At 36.4% G+C, this 19461-nt stretch overlaps 2 protein-coding genes and 1 pseudogene across 2 annotated transcripts; 1 reads left to right on the top strand and 2 right to left on the bottom strand.

The window, feature by feature from the left end:
• The first annotated feature begins 4938 nt into the window (after positions 1-4938).
• On the top strand, positions 4939-7022 carry LOC101730691 (annotated as a pseudogene).
• A 4255-nt stretch (positions 7023-11277) lies between these two features.
• LOC116412225 (serine/threonine-protein kinase N1-like) lies at positions 11278-14328 on the bottom strand. Its single transcript, XM_031905970.1, has 5 exons — positions 13836-14328; positions 13411-13553; positions 12743-12850; positions 11906-11986; positions 11278-11782 (listed from the first exon to the last, which is right to left on the bottom strand). The coding sequence occupies exons 1-5, from the start codon at positions 13933-13935 to the stop codon at positions 11582-11584; spliced, it is 633 nt and encodes a 210-aa protein (XP_031761830.1). The 5' UTR covers positions 13936-14328; the 3' UTR covers positions 11278-11581.
• A 94-nt stretch (positions 14329-14422) lies between these two features.
• On the bottom strand, positions 14423-18897 carry LOC116412366 (serine/arginine repetitive matrix protein 1-like). Its single transcript, XM_031906518.1, has 10 exons — positions 18849-18897; positions 18705-18775; positions 18106-18172; positions 17865-17923; positions 17348-17374; positions 15544-16938; positions 15249-15319; positions 15052-15127; positions 14880-14971; positions 14423-14600 (listed from the first exon to the last, which is right to left on the bottom strand). Exons 1-10 carry the CDS (start codon positions 18895-18897, stop codon positions 14423-14425), a joined length of 2085 nt encoding a protein of 694 aa, XP_031762378.1.
• Between the last annotated feature and the right edge of the window lie 564 nt (positions 18898-19461).

Below are 19461 nucleotides of genomic sequence, written 5' to 3' on the forward strand. Positions count from 1 at the left end.
CCCTTGCAGAAGTCAGCGCTTTGGTCAGAAATCAAGGAAAAACCAGATACAAACCTAGATTTCTCCCCAAAATCTCCATGGCAACTACCAAAAACTTACTAACCATTAATCTGCAAGTTCCCCTGAATAAAACGATACCCCATATGTATGGGTGCACATAAAGACGTGGCCACCAAATGCCCCAAAACAGGGGCAATGCATAAGGGCAATTTCAGTTGAAATTTTGGGGGCTGCGCTCTATGTGCACTACCTGCAGTTTTTCAGTGTTAACCCCCCTACCTGTGAAATAACCCCCACAATCTATATATTTCCAAAAAGTGCACACCTTCAGCTATTCAGAGACACCACTCTTCTCTTTCTACATGGAAAATTGTGGCCGCAGTCCCTTGCAGAAGTCAGTGCTTTGGTCAGAAATCAAGGAAAAACCAGATACAAACCTAGATTTTGGTCAGAAATCAAGGAAAAACCAGATAAAAAACCTAGATTTCTCCCCAAAATCTCCATGGCAACTACCAAAAACTTACTAAACCTCAATTTGCAAGTTCCCCTGAATAAAACGATACCCCATATGTATGGTTGCACATAAAGACGTGGCCACCAAATGCCCCCTAACAGGGGCAATGCATAACGGGGGGCTTTGCTCTACCTGCAGTTATTTAGTCTAAACACCCCCATACCTGTGAAATAACCCCCGCAAACTATATATTTCCAAAAAGTGCACACCTTCAGCTTTTCAGAGACACCACTCTTCTCTTTCTACATGGAAAATTGTGGCCGCAGTCCCTTGCAGAAGTCAGCGCTTTGGTCAGAAATCAAGGAAAAACCAGATACAAACCTAGATTTTGGTCAGAAATCAAGGAAAAACCAGATAAAAAAACCTAGATTTCTCCCCAAAATCTCCATGGCAACTACCAAAAACTTACTAAACCTCAATTTGCAAGTTCCCCTGAATAAAACGATACCCCATATGTATGGGTGCACATAAAGACGTGGCCACCAAATGCCCCCAAACAGGGGCAATGCATAAGGGGGGGCTTTGCTCTACCTGCAGTTTTTCAGTGTTAACCACCCCTACCTGTGAAATAACCCCCACAATCTATATATTTACGAAAAGTGCACACCTTCAGCTATTCAGAGACACCACTCTTCTCTTTCTACATGGAAAATTGTGGCCGCAGTCCCTTGCAGAAGTCAGCGCATTGGTCAGAAATCAAGGAAAAACCAGATAAAAAACCTAGATTTCTCCCCAAAATCTCCATGGCAACTACCAAAAACTTACTAAACCTCAATTTGCAAGTTCCCCTGAATAAAACGATACCCCATATGTATGGGTGCACATAAAGACGTGGCCACCAAATGCCCCAAAACTGGGGCAATGCATAAGGGCAATTTCAGTTGAAATTTTGGGGGCTGCGCTCTATGTGCACTACCTGCAGTTTTTCAGTGTTAACCCCCCCTACCTGTGAAATAACCCCCACAATCTATATATTTACGAAAAGTGCACACCTTCAGCTATTCAGAGACACCACTCTTCTCTTTCTACATGGAAAATTGTTGCCGCTGTCCCTTGCAGAAGTCAGCGCTTTGGTCAGAAATCAAGGAAAAACCAGATACAAACCTAGATTTTGGTCAGAAATCAAGGAAAAACCAGATACAAACCTAGATTTCTCCCCAAAATCTCCATGGCAACTACCAAAAACTTACTAAACCTCAATTTGCAAGTTCCCCTGAATAAAACGATACCCCATATGTATGGGTGCACATAAAAACGTGGCCACCAAATGCCCCCAAACAGGGGCAATGCATAAGGGGGGTCTGTGCTCTATGTGCTCTACCTGCAGTTATTTAGTCTAAACACCCCCCTACCTGTGAAATAACCCCCGCAAACTATATATTTATGAAAAGTGCACAGCTTCAGCTATTCAAAGACACCACTCTTCTCTTTCTACATGGAAAATTGTGGCCGCAGTCCCTTGCAGAAGTCACGCTTTGGTCAGAAATCAAGGAAAAACCAGATACAAACCTAGATTTCTCCCCAAAATCTCCATGGCAACTACCAAAAACTTACTAACCATAAATCTGCAAGTTCCCCTGAATAAAACGATACCCCATATGTATGGGTGCACATAAGTACATGGCCGCCAAACCTGAAAATGCATAATATTGGGGCTGCACTCTATGCACCCCTTTTTTTTTTGCCTGCACCCGAATGAATGGAATACGCTCGGGTGCAGGCACATGTAGCCGATATACGCATGAAAACGCGTGAGAATGCAAAGTCTCGCGTTTTCATGCGTATATCGGCTACATGTGCCTGCACCCGAGCGTATTCCATTCATTCGGGTGCAGGCACAAGTAGCAGGCGTAGGGCTGAATTTTCGGCAAGCGTTTTTCCACTTGCTGAAAAAATCAGCCCTACGCCATGTGTGGCATCAGCCTAACCCTTGGCAATAGAAACTACCAGAACAATCTTAGCACCTCTGGACCTTTCTAGAACAACTGAAATCAAATGAAGTTAAAATGGAATAAAACCACTAAAAGCAATCAAAGAACAATAATTGCAATGAAATCGGTGGTCAGAGCCCTGGATCCACCAATGTCACTGCAAAAGCAACCTTTTTGGGGCACTAAATACACAATAAAGAACAATGCAAAGATAAAACACCATAAAATCAGTAAATTCAAATAAAAACCAACAGAAGAACAATTATTGCAATGAAATCGGTGGTCAGAGCCCTGGATCCACCAATGTCACTGCAAATTCAGCACCCAATAGCAATACAAAAGTTATAGTGCAATAGAATAATTCAAAAACAGAAATCAATTATGAAAATGCAAAAAAAACACTAAAATGCAACCAAATAAATCAGATAATTATAGAGCAAGATCAGAAATAAAGTTTTAGTAAAAAAAAAAGACTGCCAGAGAAAGCAAAGAAAGAAAGAAAAGAAAAGAAAGAAAGAAAAAAAAAAAAAAAAAAAAAGTGTAAGTGTAAGTGTGTGTGTAAGTGTCTGTGTGTGCTTGGGAAAGTTGTAAATAAGTGTGTATGTGTGTAAAAGTGTAATAATGACAAAGATAGAAGAAGAAATGGAAAAAAAAAAAAAAAAAATTTTAGACAGTTGAGATAGAAATAAGCAAAATAAACAGTGGTTAGAGAGTTGTAGTTCAGCTTACACAATGCAGGCAGGCGATCAGGGCGACCAATCTGGCAGGAAGGCAGCAGGAAGGCAGCAGGGGGGCTCCAGCAGTCTCACGTGGCAGCAGAGTGAAGAGGCGACGGCGGGGGCGGCGACAATTAAAGGGACAGCAGTGGACACGTCATCAATGCGTGTCCACTGCTGTCATTGGCTGAGGACCCGGATCGGCGGCGCTGGGGGACCCGGATCGGTGAGTATGTCCTCTCTTGCTCGTTGCCTAGGGGGTTGTGCAGGCTTTACAAGCGCTGCGCTGCTTTAAAAGCGAGCGCAGCGCTTGTAAACCCATTAGTGCTGTAGGACGTAGATTCTACGTTCTATGGCACTTTGGTCCCTTGGTACCTAGGACGTAGAATCTACGTCCTATGGCACTAAAAAGGTTAACAATATTTTTCTGTTCAAGGAGACCTCGGAGGAAATGTTTACTTGCTTTCAATGTTGATATTGTTGAGTTTTATGTTTTATAACAGTAACATTTCTCATTGGATTTGTACCTGTGCCACAGTAGGTTGAATGAGCACTGGGTGGTGCTGTCGTACTTCTGTCATAGTCAGTACAAGCATGTGTAAGAGATCTAAGAGAGCAAATACATTAGTAAGCACAATGTGAATTTTGCAGTCTCTCTTCTTTCTTTCCCTTGTGCTTTCCAAGCGCTCGATATGGAAGCCCCAAACGGCAGCTGCAGTTTTACAGGTACCACTTTGCTATGTTTGCCTTGACTAGAAATGCAAGTTACCTTGTAACTTTTTTTTGTTAAATGTACCATTAGACTCTATACAGCACTTGCATCCACTCCTATAATGTAATATGTTTAGACTAATAGGAATATGTTGCACTTTGTGAGATATATTGCACCATTACTTTGTCTTTATAATGGTTTATTTAATGGTACATTTGTGCAATTCTATTATATAGCAGATTGGGATCATATGATCACTGAGAATAGCTTGAGTAAATCATGTCTCGGTGCCGTGTTTTGTCAGGAAACACATTTTTGCTGTTATTTTTCAGATGGTTATTGGTAATATGCAAAAGTTTAATCAAAATCTATATGTTTATAATGATAAAAGATGTTACTGGAATTCACTCTATGGGAAATGGCACACTATGTTCCCAGCCTAATTGTACTAAAAAAACAATTAACAATTGTACTAAAGAAAAAACACATTATTATTATTATTATTAATTTAAAGACCTTTATATATGGCCAATTGTTGCTATTTTTTTTTTTTGCCAGTTTCGCTAGCAAAATACTCCCATAGACTCAAAAATGGCCCATTTTGGCTTCTTCTAAACAAATATTACTTGAAGTAATTAGTCTTGGTGATGCTTTAATATAATTTTTTTTTTTAACATTTGTGTTTATTCATGGAGTCCTATAGTGGATGATCTTTAGCCACAATCAAATCACATTGCATCTGAGAAAATCAATCTTACTATAACAATCCAAAGTTGCCATATTTTGTTGAACTTATGGCGGCAGCCCCCTTGCTAAGCATCTAATGTACCAATTTCAGCCACGTCTTCGTTCTGGGTTTTTTAAGGCCCGTCCACAGCAAAATTATACATTTTCTTGCATAGTACAGCAAAGACCTTGCAAATAGGCTCTGGAATTAGCAATTATACTGTAACTGTAAAAACACTAGTATATAGCAATGGGAGGACAGCAGGGAGGGGAGAGCCAGGTGCATAGAAAGGTATTGTGATCTCAAACTTGTTGAGTTTGGGGAAATTGCCAAGTCATATGGCGTACGTCTGCCACCTCAGCCTGACATCTATGACAGTTGTTGTGCTTTAATATATTTCTAACATGGTTAAAATCTAAGTGCAGTACTGGTATGGGATCCCTTATCCGGAAACCCGTTATCCAGAAAGCTCCGAATTACGGAATGCCCATATCCCATAGACTCCATTTTAATCAAATAATTCAGAATTTTAATACTAATTTCCTTTTTCTCTGTAGTAATAAAACAGTACCTTGTAATTGATCCCAACTAAGATATAAATAATCCTTATTGGATGCAAAACAATCCTATTGGGTTTAATTTATGTTTTATTGATTTTTTAGTAGACTTAAGGTATGGAGATCCAAATTACGGAAAGACCCCTTATCCAGAATACCCTTGGTCCCGAGCATTCTGGATAACGGGTCCTATACCTGTACTTTCAAATAGTGTGCAACAGGGTTCAGAATGGATTCCATTGATATTTATATTTTAATGACTCGCAAAAGGGCATTTGGCAATGAAACAAAACTCTGCATAACAAATGAATCCATCTAGCAATGCCATCTTTACTGGGGGATCTTGAAAATTCTAAATCTAGGTGGCTTGGGGGCAGAGAAGATTCATGCTTGATAGAGAAGAACATAGGTTGCTGGTGGAAAATAGATTTAGTTATAGCAATCGGTGCTAGTCTGCAGCAACAGCAAGGGCCTAAAGGAAATTTTCCTACATTAAAATAGTAACAGGAGGAGAGGGCAATTCTTCCCTCTTGCTAGACACTGTAAAAGGCACCATCTAGCATATGTATTGCAATTGTGGTCCTCGGTACTCAAAGGAGATGTAATTGAAATTAAGTAAATCAGTTATAAAATAAAAAAGTTAGAAATAAAAAAAAATTCAGTTGAGTTCAGAATTCTTTTTGCCTTTCTCCCAGCTATAAGTTATGTAGCATTAACTTTCGAAAAAGTTTGGTGGTGATGACCATGTGTTTCTTCTGTATCATCTGCTGTGTAACTATACAGTCCTCTGAGATGCAACATATCACAGTTCAAAATGAAACTTTTGATTAATTTATTTGAATTACTATTAAGGTACATTTGTATTTATAAAAAAACTAAAAACATTAAAATATTTTTTCTCTTAATGCGTTTTTTGTTTTTTTTTGCAGATCAGGCCCTCCATTAGGAAGCCATGCTTGGATTTTAATAGCCATTTTTCAACTAGCCATGGATTCCATTATTTGTGAATCAGAATCCGCAGACAAAGCTTACAAACATTTACAGCGACCGTCACTAGTACGTAGGATACATAAGGTTGCTTTGTGGAGTCCAACAGAATTGCTTAAACTGAGAAACCAGAAACATTTTTGGAATCCTATAAATTATGAACATCCAGTTTTGCCAATAGAATAGAAACATTATTAAACATATCATGAAAAATTTTTATTCTAGAAATGAGCCATTAAAATACTCTACCATGGAAAACTCACATTATTCTTCACAACAAATTAAACACACTGTCAAAATGACAAATTTGAACAGGAGTAAGCGACAACTCCAAAGCAGAAGCTGGGATAACGTGAAACGTTTTTTGGACAGCGGAAGTCAGCCAACGACAGTCTCTGAATTTATTTTATGGGGACCAACAGGGGATGATGATGTGGAGTCAAGCACATTCCCTGGAATTTATGAGACCACAAGAACCTCTACTGTTCGTGCCAGGACAACTTTGTTGGAAACAACAACTTCCACCACAGCTTCCACAACCACAAATGTTAAAGTTACTACATTACAAAACCCAGGGATTCATTATGGAAAGAAATCCCCTGGTAGGATTAGCAATTAGCACAACTGACCCAAATCCAGGCAATGGAAAGACTGAATTTTTATGGCTTGCAGGAACTATATAACCCACAGTGCATTGTATTGCAATGTTCCTTTTACTATCACCTGTACAGGGATTTGTGGGATTTGGAGGATGAAGTCTGAAGGCTGGCTGAGGACAGTCAACTACTATTACATGACTACAAGTAGTCAGATAAGCAGGAGAACAGGGGGCCGGGCTTAGGTAACTGCTCTAAACCATATTATTACATAAAACTCGTGAAAAGTCTGCATGTTTTTAATTGTTTTATATTGCAAAGTTGCTTCAAAATATGTTTACTTTTCAAAAAGCTTAAAGTGGACCTGTCACCCAGACATGAAAATCTGTATAATAAAAGTCCTGTTCAAATTAAACATGAAACCCAAATTCATTTTTATATTAACACATCCAAACCCATTATAAAGGCATTTAAAAATCACAGCTGTCAATCATATATTGCTTGCCCTGCCTCTATGCCTTAGGCATAGAGGCGGAGCAGACAGTAACTTTAGCTTTCCATTCAGCACTTCCTAGATGTCACTGCACATCTCACTTCTCCCCTCCCTCCTCCTCATCTAACTGTGTAGCCAGTGCATGGGCCTGGGCATCAGGTCCCCCATTCTATCACATAAACAAGATTTTGGCATGATACAAAGCTTGTCTTAATAACAGTGTCCACAAAATGGTGCCTTCCTGCTTGCTTTGATTGAGTAATTCCAAGACGGAAGGAAACAAGATTTATATTATTTATATAGAGTAAGTAAAGTTTATTTTGCTCACCTAACAATATAGAAAATAATTTGGACTTATTTCTTAGGGTGACAGGTCCGCTTTAAATTATGTTTCAGTGGAGTTCCCCTTTAACTGCTTAATTGCCAGTTACCTATGACTTGTCACAAATTGCCATATCTCCCAACAAGTGCAAATCAGAGTTACTACAGGGATACTACAGGCCACATGCCAGCGTACTCTCACCATGCCCAGTAGTAACAACATGCATCTTAACCATCTGAAACCTTGCTTGCATTTCTGTGTTCCCTCCCTTTTTAAGGTCTACAAATAAGCAACATTGGGAGCCATATCTTGTCACACGTTGCACTTCATTTTATTCACATTAGGCAATATGTCTACTATTGCCACTATTTATTGTATTACATGTCCCAGGTCATTTAGCATTCTGTAATACATTGCCTTTGCATTAACCTGCAGCTACATGGTTGTTGGATTCTCTTTATTTTTACTGCTTTTATTGGTGCATTGAGCTACTAAGAAATGCCCTCTCCTTTAAACAAAACCAGGTTTGTTTGTCCATATTTACTGTGGCCGATTATGTCAAAGTCATCCCTGGTCTGGCCAATACTAGGTTCACTGTCATCTTATTCATGAATTATTCATTGCTTTCCGAAGTTAAAACCCTCAAATGATTGTTCTTTTTTATTGCCCACCACTAGGGCAACCTGCCAGAAGTTATCCAACTTGAATATACTGCGATTTATGGGCAACCTCTTGCTGTTTTGTTAGTAGCTAATAGCATTTTTAGCAACTTCTTGCACAAAATGTCTTAATGTCCTATATAAATTGATATGGGTAAGTGCAGAAGAGTTCTAAGCAGTTACCTTAGGCTTGGGACATATCCTCCAATCAGTGGGAGCTCAACAGAACACAAAAGGAGAAGGAACCCCCAAAAATATAGCTACACTCCAACCGGGTAATATTAAGTGCAAAAAATATTTATTTATCCCTTATAAAATAGTGTATAAATAATATATATACTCGAGTATAAGCCGATCCGAATATAAGCTGAGGTACCTAATTTTACCTAAGAAAACTGGAAAAACTTATTGACTCGAGTATAAGCCTAGGGTGGGAAATGCAGCCGGTACTGCTAAGTTTTAATAATCAAAATAAATACCAATAAAATTACATTAATAGAGGCATCAGTGGGGTATATGTTTTTCAATATTTATTTCAAAGAAAAACAGTAAACTAGCTCTGTAAGTGGAGAAGAGGGTCAACAAAAACAATATGAGTACTACCCCACGCTCATTGCACATTGGCAAACTGGCAGCAGACCCAGTCCCGGAGGGATGTAAGGGGAAATAAGTATTACTAGTGGGAGCCTAGGCTAGGGCACTGGAGGCTCTGGTTGCGGTTGGCCTAATTTGCACACAAAGGAGAAAGGGTGCTAGTCTAGAGGGACCCATGGCACCCGACTCAAGTATAGGCCGAGGGTGACTTTTTTCAGCACATTTTGGGTGCTGAAAAACTAGGCTTATACTTGAGTATATACAGTATGTCAAATTTAAGGTCAAAACCACAGCTAAAAAATAGCACAGATGGTTATAGACATGTAATGAAATCACAAAATTAGTAGGGGCTTGTTTTACAAATTCAACAATATGGTAATATGTTAAATCATAAACTCTATGTACCCAGGTACAGTGAGTATGGCCATGTAAGCTAGATACAAAGATAACAATGCCCTTCCTAAGTGACTGCCCAGTGGCATTGGACAGATCCATTTATTTGCAATTATGGTGAGATTTGTTGTGGTTTTGTGTCCTGTTTGATCAGCATTCACATTATGCCTAATTACACATAGGGGCAGAATGATCAAAATGTAAGTTTAGAGCTTCATACATAAACAAACAAAAGCAATTCTGGGAATGAATTCCAAACTCTTAAAAAAATCCCATTTACATGGGTTTATCCTATAGGCTACAGCTCACCCACTGGGTTTAATTTGTTTGAGCTTCATACATAAAAACTCACCCAATGAAAGTTCTGACCACAGTGAATGTTTTGTTCATTCCTATGGGAATTTTTAGATGAGTATTTATCAAATGGTGAGTTCTAACTTTTACCCATTGCAAAATAGGCTTTTGAAAATCCCATAGGAATGAATAGAACATGGGTGAGTTTTTATGTATTAAGCTGTAAGCCCCTTGATGTTGAATGGGTTCCTGTGTCAATTTTCTTTTCTTGGTTTATTAATTTGTTATTTATTATGTTACATGTATGGTTTTGATAGGAACATGACCATGGCAGTGTATTCATTTTGTATCTAGCCCACACTCTCGCACTTATGTGGCCATACTTACTGCACGCAGGTACATAGAGATTTTGATTTAACATATAATCATACTATTGAATTGCTATTTGGGATACAAGCCCCTACTCATTTTGCAAGTCTATTACATAAATATATTTAAATAGTGATTAGGTAATCTATCCTTTTTTGTTTAACCAAAATGCATCTTATTAATCTTATACACTTTTGCATAGAGAATAACATTTTTTTGCACATTTATATGGTTACGGTGTAGGCACAAGGTTTGTTAATCTCTGTTTTATACACTAAAATTTAATAAATTGCATGAACTTAAGAAAGCGATATCTTAAACCAATGTCAGTTTATTTTTTTTTTATTAAAAATATTGAACAAAATAATAGTAATAATAAATACATATTTAATTTGCTGCTTTATATAAACAATTTGGTATAACATATATTGATTTAAGGTACATGCACACAAGCGCTTGGTAGCACTTTTAATATACATTAAGGTGTGCTATCTAGTATAAATAAATCCAGCGCAACATTGAAGATGTTTCACTTCTCATCCGAGCCGCTTCTTCAGTTCAACGGGATGAATGAAAATCTTCACAGTCATTAAGGTGTGCTGTGAGTTTTAGGCTCTCATATGTATGTTCCTTATTCTCAAATTGTTACTTCAGTAGCAAACAAAAAGTTCTTTTTGATGTTGTTCCATGAAGAGTGAATCTGAAAGAAAAAAAATGATTACTTCATAATATACTTTAAAAATGATAAAACTACTTAAAAGCAAGTATTTGCGTTCATTAGCAGTTAGTGAAGCCTGTTCTGAGCTTCTATACTCCATTTTGAAAATAGAAGGAAAAAATGGCAGAAAAGAATGTCATTAAATGACAAATTCACAAAATTGCCTGTAAACGGTCTTTCTTTTTTTTTATTTGTATCCATATTTATACATTTTATAGTTTTTTATTTTTACTATTGTTACAGTATAGTAGGCTCCAAATGTGGCAACCCTAGAAACGCAAAGAAGCAGTGTCTCTTACCTCTCCCTTCAGCGACTTCTTAGCTTTAGCTCTTTCCTCGCCTTTTATCTTACAGCTGCCTCGGCATCCACAGCCAGCACAGGAGCTCTCCTCCCTCCCTCCCTAAAAAAAAGTTGCACTGTTCAATTCAGGTCTTATATATTTATATCCATATCCATAAATGTATAAATACATTTATCGTTTTTACTGTTGTTACAGTATAGTAGCTCAGAAAATGCTCAGTTCGGTCCTAGCCCCTCCATAAAATGGCTAGATGTTTAACAGACATCTATAGAATGAATGATATAGGCCTAAGGTGACAAGGATGACTGCTGTATTACACAATTTTTCACACAATGCTGAGATATGTTTTACATTTCAGCAATGGGAACAAGTAAACATTATGTTATGTAAAGGTTTAATTTCTGATTAAAAAGGAGGTATTAGGGTTCTATAAATACCCAACAAGGCACACTATTTGCAGCAGTTTCTGCAGTTGGCAGACATATTTCAGTGTGCAAATACAAACAACCTGTGATCATCTTTTAGGAATAAGAACTAGTAATATAGTTTGATGTGTAGAACACTGCTCTACTGTGTGTATACAAATAAACACAGATGTAGATAGGTACAAATCCCATCACTAAAGCTTACCTTTTTAGTTATATAAGGCTCCTGTTTTCACGAGGATCTTTTTGGATAGGTTGGTCTTGCTAAACTTTTATTTTTTGCTTTTCTTAACTTTGCCGCAAGTAATCTCTGTCTCATCAAATTCTTTAAATGCCCCTTGGATTGCCTCTGCTATTGGTTTGTTATTTTTATCATCTGTTAAGATAGGCTTGTTTGTATTAGGTTTTGCAGAAGCCTTGGGCGTAACCGGGGGCCTGAGTCGTTTATTTGTTAGAGCCTCCCAATTTATGTTCTGGAAAACAGAAGATTGACATTAGTATTCATATGTATGTAAAATATATAACAAATGTTTGTAACCAAAAGATTTTGTAAGTAAATTGTTTCTCAAAAGATATTACAAAGGTTCAGCACATACCTTAAAGAAAGGATGTGCTTTTACATCTTCAGCACCATGTCTGCTTGAGCCAAGACGTGATGGTGCAGCTTTATACAGGAGCTACAAAAATATGAATAACACAATTAGATAAATTCAGCCCAGTCTGATAGTGCAGCACAGTTTCTAACATTTTTCTGTCAGGAGATTTTTGTGAAATTGACACATTTACTAAAATTGTCAGAATATGTAACACTTCTTTGAGCAGTGAAAACAATATTCTGCTTAATGGAGTGTAGGAGTTGCATTCAGCACCTAATCTGACACCCCACCAAATCTATAATCACAGTAAAAGTTAAAAGGGGAGTTACTTATTTTGAAAATCATTCTAACTGGTCACGTGAACCAGCTTTTTAGTTTTTAGTATTATAAGCTGTTTTTGTATATAATTTACTTTAGATTTTTATTCTTTACAGATTGGCATTAAGTTTTCTGTGTAATAATGTACAGGTATAGGGCCTGTTATTCAGAATGCTTGGGACCTGGGGCTTTCTGGATAAGGGGTCTTTCTGTAATTTGGATCTCCATACCTTAAGTCTACTAAAAAATCATTTAAACATCATTTAAACCCAATAGGTTGTTTTTCATCCCATAAGGATTAATTATATCTTAGTTGGGATCAAGTACAAGGTACTGTTTTATTATTACAGAGAAAAAGGAAATCATTTTTAAAAGTCTATAGGAAATGGCCTTTCCGTAATTCAGAACTTTCTGGATAACGGGTTTCCGGATAAGGGATCCTATACCTGTACCAGTCACTAATTGTGGCTTCAGATATTGCTAATAGAATATATCGGCATAATGATTATCTGTACTTACTGCTTCAATTATGCTGCGAGTATCTTTAGGAAGGTCTGCAGGATAATAAGGTTCTTTAAAAACAATATTCGCAGTCATTATTTTTTCGTCTCCTGAGTCAAATGGCAACTGAAACAGTAGATAGATATTTGTTTAGTAAGCCAGATCTGAGAAGACTCTAATACATACATACATACATATATAAATATATATATAGTATAAATTATTAGAGATGCATAGAATACAGGATATGACTGATTCCCAGCATCCCTTTAGCATGATCTGGATTTGACTAATACCGGAGTGTTCTGCCAAAACAAATCCAAGCATGGAGAGCAGAATTTATCAGTTTTTGAATTCAAGTTTTTTTTTTAAGTTTTTTAATGAAAATTATTGAAAATTTATAAGATAACTAGAATTAGAAAAACAGGATTGCAAATAATTGTGCAGAAAAACTTGATCTAAATGACATTTGCATTGTTTAATTTTTTTTACAATTTTAATAAATAGACCCCCTTAATACAATGTAACTTTAATGCACGAAAGATTAGACATGTTGCACACAGATCGAAATGTTTTTCTGTCTATAACAATAAACACCGTAAAGCATATTGCACTAATCGTGACAGTTCCGGTCAACATGAGGAATGATTTGTTATTTGATTTAGAGACTGGATATATTTACTTACCTCTCCAGTAGCCATTTCATAAATAATCACACCTAAGGCCCACCAGTCCACTGCTCGGGTATAGTAGGGTTGTGTGAACATTTCTGGGGCCATAAAGTTTGGTGTTCCACATCTTCCAGTGATAATATCATCATAGCCGATTCCTTAAGTAAAAACAAAATTACTAGTTAGTTTTATATGAAGTTTATTTGTGGAATGGTTGGGGGTCAAATGATCACAAGACCAATTGCCTGCTATAGTGTCAGGCAAAATCATGAATGCCCCTTAATAAAATTCCCAGTTTCTCAACCAAAGTTCTTGGGCCAGAAGAAAGATTAGGCCTTTTTGTTAAACTTCTTAAATACAAATCCTATATGCATAATAAAGTAGATAACCCAATAAAAACCATTACCCTCCATGCTATATATGGCTATACTAAAATGTACCTTCTACTGAGAGTCCAAAATCAGCAATTTTTGCGTAACCTCTCTTATCCAGAAGGATATTCTCTGGCTTTAAATCTCTGCAATAACGAAAAAACAACATGTTAGTAAATGAAAGACAGATTGTAGAAATTGTTTAATCATCATAGTCATGTATATGTTGTAGTGCAATATGTTTATCCAGTTTTAAACAGTAATGTGGACACATTAACATTTTAGCAATACTTACCTATGAACAATTCTTTTGCTGTGTAGGTACTGCAAGCCATTAACAATGCAGGCAGCATAAAATCTGCAGAGATAAGATGAAAATAAATCAGATTAGAATCTCTCCAGCAAGAACAGGAAACAAACAAACAAATGGTGGCGGGAAATAGGCAAATGCTGCATTTATCTTGGCTATGCCACTCTGGTTGTATCACCAAGGATACAGGTGAATATGAAATTAATATACAACTGTTTCAACTACATCATTATTGGAGAGGTTTATATAATATGTTTTAAAAGGTCACACACGAACAGTGACAGTTTATTTTTCACAACCACTTAAACAGCTACTTTAAATTGCTAAGTCCTACTCCCAAGGGCACTTACACAATGCTTTCCTGTGATATCTTTTTCTTAATGGCATCATGTAGGTCACCTCCAGCTGAATACTCTGTCACTAAGCACAGGTGGTGTTCAGTCTGGAAGGCAGCAAATAATCCAAGCAAGAAAGGATGTTGGACCACAGTGACCATTTTCAGGATTTTCTTTTCAAGCATAACACTGGAACAGAAAAATGTTAAAAGTCAAAAATGTGTCAGTACTTCTAAATTACACACATATTGGTAAAAATGTGTCAGAATTTCTAAATTACACACATATCGGTCCCCATTGATATTCTAGTGTTTTCAGTCATTGAAAATAAGTAAATAATTCACATACTGTATGTGACAAGAACCACTTGGAAAATGTAGTGCAGTGAGATACTTTTTACTTTTTCATTGAATGTTGGTGAAGGCTATATTTTAAGTTCTTATTATGTGCATTGTCCTTTTTACTTACCTTTTAGTTAAACCACAATTGTGAATATGCGTCTTGCGTAATGCTTTTATGGCAACGTTTCTTTTCGAAGGTTTGTGCAGAGCCAGGAAGACCTGCAAAAAGACATTTTTTTTAAAGTTAAACTGCATACATTGATAATAGTCATCGTTTTTACCAGTACTATACAACTTACCCTGCCAAAACTTCCTTCGCCTAGCATACGACCAAGACGGTAGTCTTGAACACTCGTCAGAGAACTTTGTTTAACACTGAAAGGGAATAATGTAGAATTTAGTACATTTTGTATGGCATAAAGTTTTGCCACACACACACACAAAATAGAACTATCATGCTATTATCATTGTAGTATTGAAACATAAAGCATCTTACCACTTCTGATTCTCTGGCTGTGTTTGGGTAATTTGAGGCTTGGCAATGGGAGAATCAACAGGTTCCACAAACTAAAGGGGTAAAGAAGAAATAGTTAATTCCTATAATAACATATTAAATAATGGTGATTCTGTATAGAGCAGTATATGTCATGTATATCATCAGTAACATATTGGATCACCAGTTGATCCAGCTGAATGCTAAACTTTATTTGAATTCCTAAGTGTATTATTATCTGAAAGCAGGTTTACAAAATAACAATTGATATGCGCACAATAAAATATCAGTAACTTACTTGAACCTTTAAATGTTTTTTCCCTGTCTGTGATGTTTTGTTTTTATCCTGCTTCACAGACTTTTGCCTTTGAGGTGTCTGGTTTTCTATCTTATTCATAGGTGAAAGGTCTTTATCCTGTATAACTTTTTTCTGTTCTTTTGGTAACTGGACCTTTCTCTTATTTTCAGCTATTTCCTTATTTGGTAAAGTATTTGTTGTTTTCGCAGGCAAAACATCTATCCTTCGGACGATGTTCTGCACTTTCTGTACATTATCCTTTTGCTGTTTTATGGGCAAAGCGTTTTCTACCTTCTCTCTCTGGATATTGTTTACTGTCTGTTTCACAGGAGAAGGGTCGATTTTCTTTTGCACAATCACTTGCCCTTTTGCTATATTTCGAGTTGGTTCTATCAGTTTTGCAGGAACTGGGTCTATTTTCTTCTGCACAGTTTCCTGCGCTCTTGTTAAAACAGGCTTTGCCTGTTTTGCAGGCGAAGGATCTATTTTGCGCTGCTCTGGTTTCTGCCATCTTTGTACAGTCTTCTCTGGTTGTTTGACGGGCGATGGGTCTCTTTTCCTCTGCACAGTTTCCCATGCCCTTGGTACAATTTCCTTTCCCTGTTTTCCAGGTGAAGGATCTCTTTTGCGCTGTACTGGTTTCTGCCATTTTTGTAAATTCTTTTCTGGTTGTTTGGCCGGCGATGGGTCTCTTTTCTTCTGCACAGTTTCCCATGCCCTTGGTACAATTTCCTTTCCCTGTTTTCCAGGTGAAGGATCTCTTTTGAGCTGTACTGGTTTCTGCCATTTTTGTAAATTCTTTTCTGGTTGTTTGGCCGGCGATGGGTCTCTTTTCTTCTGCACAGTTTCCCATGCCCTTGGTACAATTTCCTTTCCCTGTTTTGCAGGTAAAAGGTCCTTTTTCTTCTGCACAGTTTCCTGCCCCTTTGATATATTATCCTTTGTCTGTTTTGCTGGTGAAATATCTTTTTTCTGTCCTTTTTGCACATTCGTCTTTATCTCTTTGGAAGGGGGTGGGTTTTGTTTTCTCCTAACTGTTTCCCGTCCTCTTGGTGCATTATCCTTTGCCTGTTTTGCAGGCGAAAGGTCTTTTTTCTTTGGTAAAGTTCCTTGCCCTTTTGGAACATTCTCCTTAGTCTGTTTTATGGGCAATGGATCTTTTTTCTTCTGTATAGCTCCCTGCTGTTTTGCAGGTGATGGGTCTATTTTCTGTTTATCTGTTACCTTCCCCTTTGGTTTCACAAGCAATGGGTTATTTTTCTGCCCTTTTTGTACATGCTCCTTTGCTTGTTTTGAGGGTGAAGGGTCTTTTTTCTTATTAACAGTTTGCTTCTTTTCTGTTGAACGGTCTCTATTTTGCCCCCATGGATATGCCAATTTCTTCTCAGTGGATTCCTATAGATAAAACAAAGCATATTATAAATAGAATTTAAAACTCTGGTTGTATATAATCTGTAGCATATACAGTAATCTAGTTATAGCTTAATATTTCAGGGTTTTTTTTAACTACATTTAAAACATTTTCCTGACTGAGATCAGTCTAAAAAAATAGAATAACTATTAGCTCAGTAGAGCCCAGTCAATAGCTCTTTTCACAAGGTTTTGTTTTTTGTATTTCCTACTGGGAAAATTTGTCATCAATGGAAAAAGTATCTTTAGACATTTGTTTAGCCTGCACTGGGGAAAAATATGCATGGGCAACCAAATGTCACATGGCATTTGCCTTAAAACCCTAACAGAGAGCCAAATCAGTAAAAAATGAAAAAAGGGCAACAACATGAAGCAGATTTGATTTCAGGCTTACCTTGGCATTTGTATTCCGGGGTTGGACCTGAAAATAAAAGGTAAATAAAGTTGTGAATTCATTATTCTAAAATTCTTTTAAAGAGATGTGTATGTGTGTGTATATATCTGTGTCTGTGTGTGTGTGTATATATATAATATATTTATATGAAGTAATGTTATTAGAAGTTATTAGTTGCTGGGCTTATATGAAAGCCGTGTGTCTTTTAACAACTTTGTGACTTTCAATAAATTTATAAAAAATGTGGAGAATCACAAGGTTTGCTGTTCACATTATATGCAGAATACAGAATATCATTTTATTTGTCTCTGAGGGGGCTCTGCATGCATAAAATCATTTCCTTTGTAAAGTTATGGTGGCTGTATTAGTTTAAGACCTGCACACAATTCTTACATTTTACCTTTTTCTTATTTCTTAATATGAAGCATATTTTATAAAATCTCCTACACACAAGGACCCAAGGAAGTCAGTTCAGTCCATGATAATATTATATTATTGGGACATTTAATAGACTTACCACATTGCTTCTTTGGAACACATTTCTAGTAGCGTTGCTTAGTCTTTTAAATATTGATCCTGTAAAAAAAATATAGTTTTATAGTTTACATGGAAACAAAACCTACGTGATACAGTGATGTATTAATGCTATCAGTCACTTTTTTTATAGATAACATATACAATTTGCTCATTTAAAATCTCAATCTCCATAATACAACAACTACCGAGTAAATAAGTCAGTAATCACGTAAACACTATACCTGAAGCTTTCTTTGACAAACTAGGCCCTGGGAAATTAGTTACAGGTCTGTATGTAGCATCCGTCGTCTGTAAAGATAAGCGTGAACAAAATAAACAACAGAAATCATTTTAAAAGGTGAAATATGTACAGCAGCCTAATATTTCCATCTGCTTTCACCCTCATATTGTAGAGATCCCATCAATTAAAAAAAAAATTATATATATATATATATATATATATATATAACATTTGAACTAATGTAGAAACAATAGAAAATAGATCAATCAAAAAAATAAAAGAAAAGTTCCAGTCACTAGTGTAAAAACCAGCATTCACCATTGCTGCTTTTTATGTAATTTTTAATAGTTACTTATACCAGAGTTTTATTACCACCCATAAAAGGAAATACATCCTTATAAGTAATTTGGACAATGTAATAGATGATTTAAAATAATTTAACAAAACAGATTATTTGCACATGTGACCTACATGCCCCCCCTCCTTTACGCTAGGACAATACTAGCAGTCACTAGCTGCATGATCCTTATACAAGCCTGTTTCTTTATTCACCAAAATAAACCATTTATGAAGAACCCCAAGGTGCTCCTTTTGTCTCACCTTGTCGCTTCTTCTGAAGTTATTTCTTGTGAAATAACTCAGTCTTTGAAATACTGACTGTGATTCTGTATCTGTTTGAAAAAAATATCTATTACTTTACATGAAAACAGAAAATAAACATTTATACCCCTGAGACTATTTTACTGAGTCTCTCTATATAACATGCTGGAATACAAATGGCCCAGTAAGACATTGGTTGAATGATATAGAAGTAAAACTGCAGATCTGAATCCCCTTAATATAACCAGGAATAAAATAATCAACTACTATACCCGATGATTTCTTTGATTTAGAAAGGCCTGGTAAATTATTCACAGTCTCTGTGTTATTTGGATCCTGTAAATATAAAAATAAACAACATAAGTTATTTTGAAAGCAGAATAGCAGAATATGAACCCCAACCCATAATTATTACTGCTGTCACACTTACACTGCATAGCAACCCCAGAAAACAAAGAGGAATAAAGGATATATATATATACATATATATATATATATATATATATATATATATATATAGTAAAAATGGAAAGTCCTGAGAGTGCGATATTTTTCCATTTTCACGTGATACTACTTTTCAATACTGCACCCAGGCTCTCTTTCGCAGACATACACATGAGTGCCTGATATCTACGACTGTTGTGTGTGTGTGTATATATATATATATATATATATATATATATATATATATAAATATATACAAATTCTATAATGAAATTTTTGCAAGTACACTTTAAACATTATATTAAAACAAAAA

This window comes from Xenopus tropicalis, chromosome 7, assembly GCF_000004195.4.
Source record: "Xenopus tropicalis strain Nigerian chromosome 7, UCB_Xtro_10.0, whole genome shotgun sequence".
NCBI lineage: Eukaryota > Metazoa > Chordata > Amphibia > Anura > Pipidae > Xenopus > Xenopus tropicalis.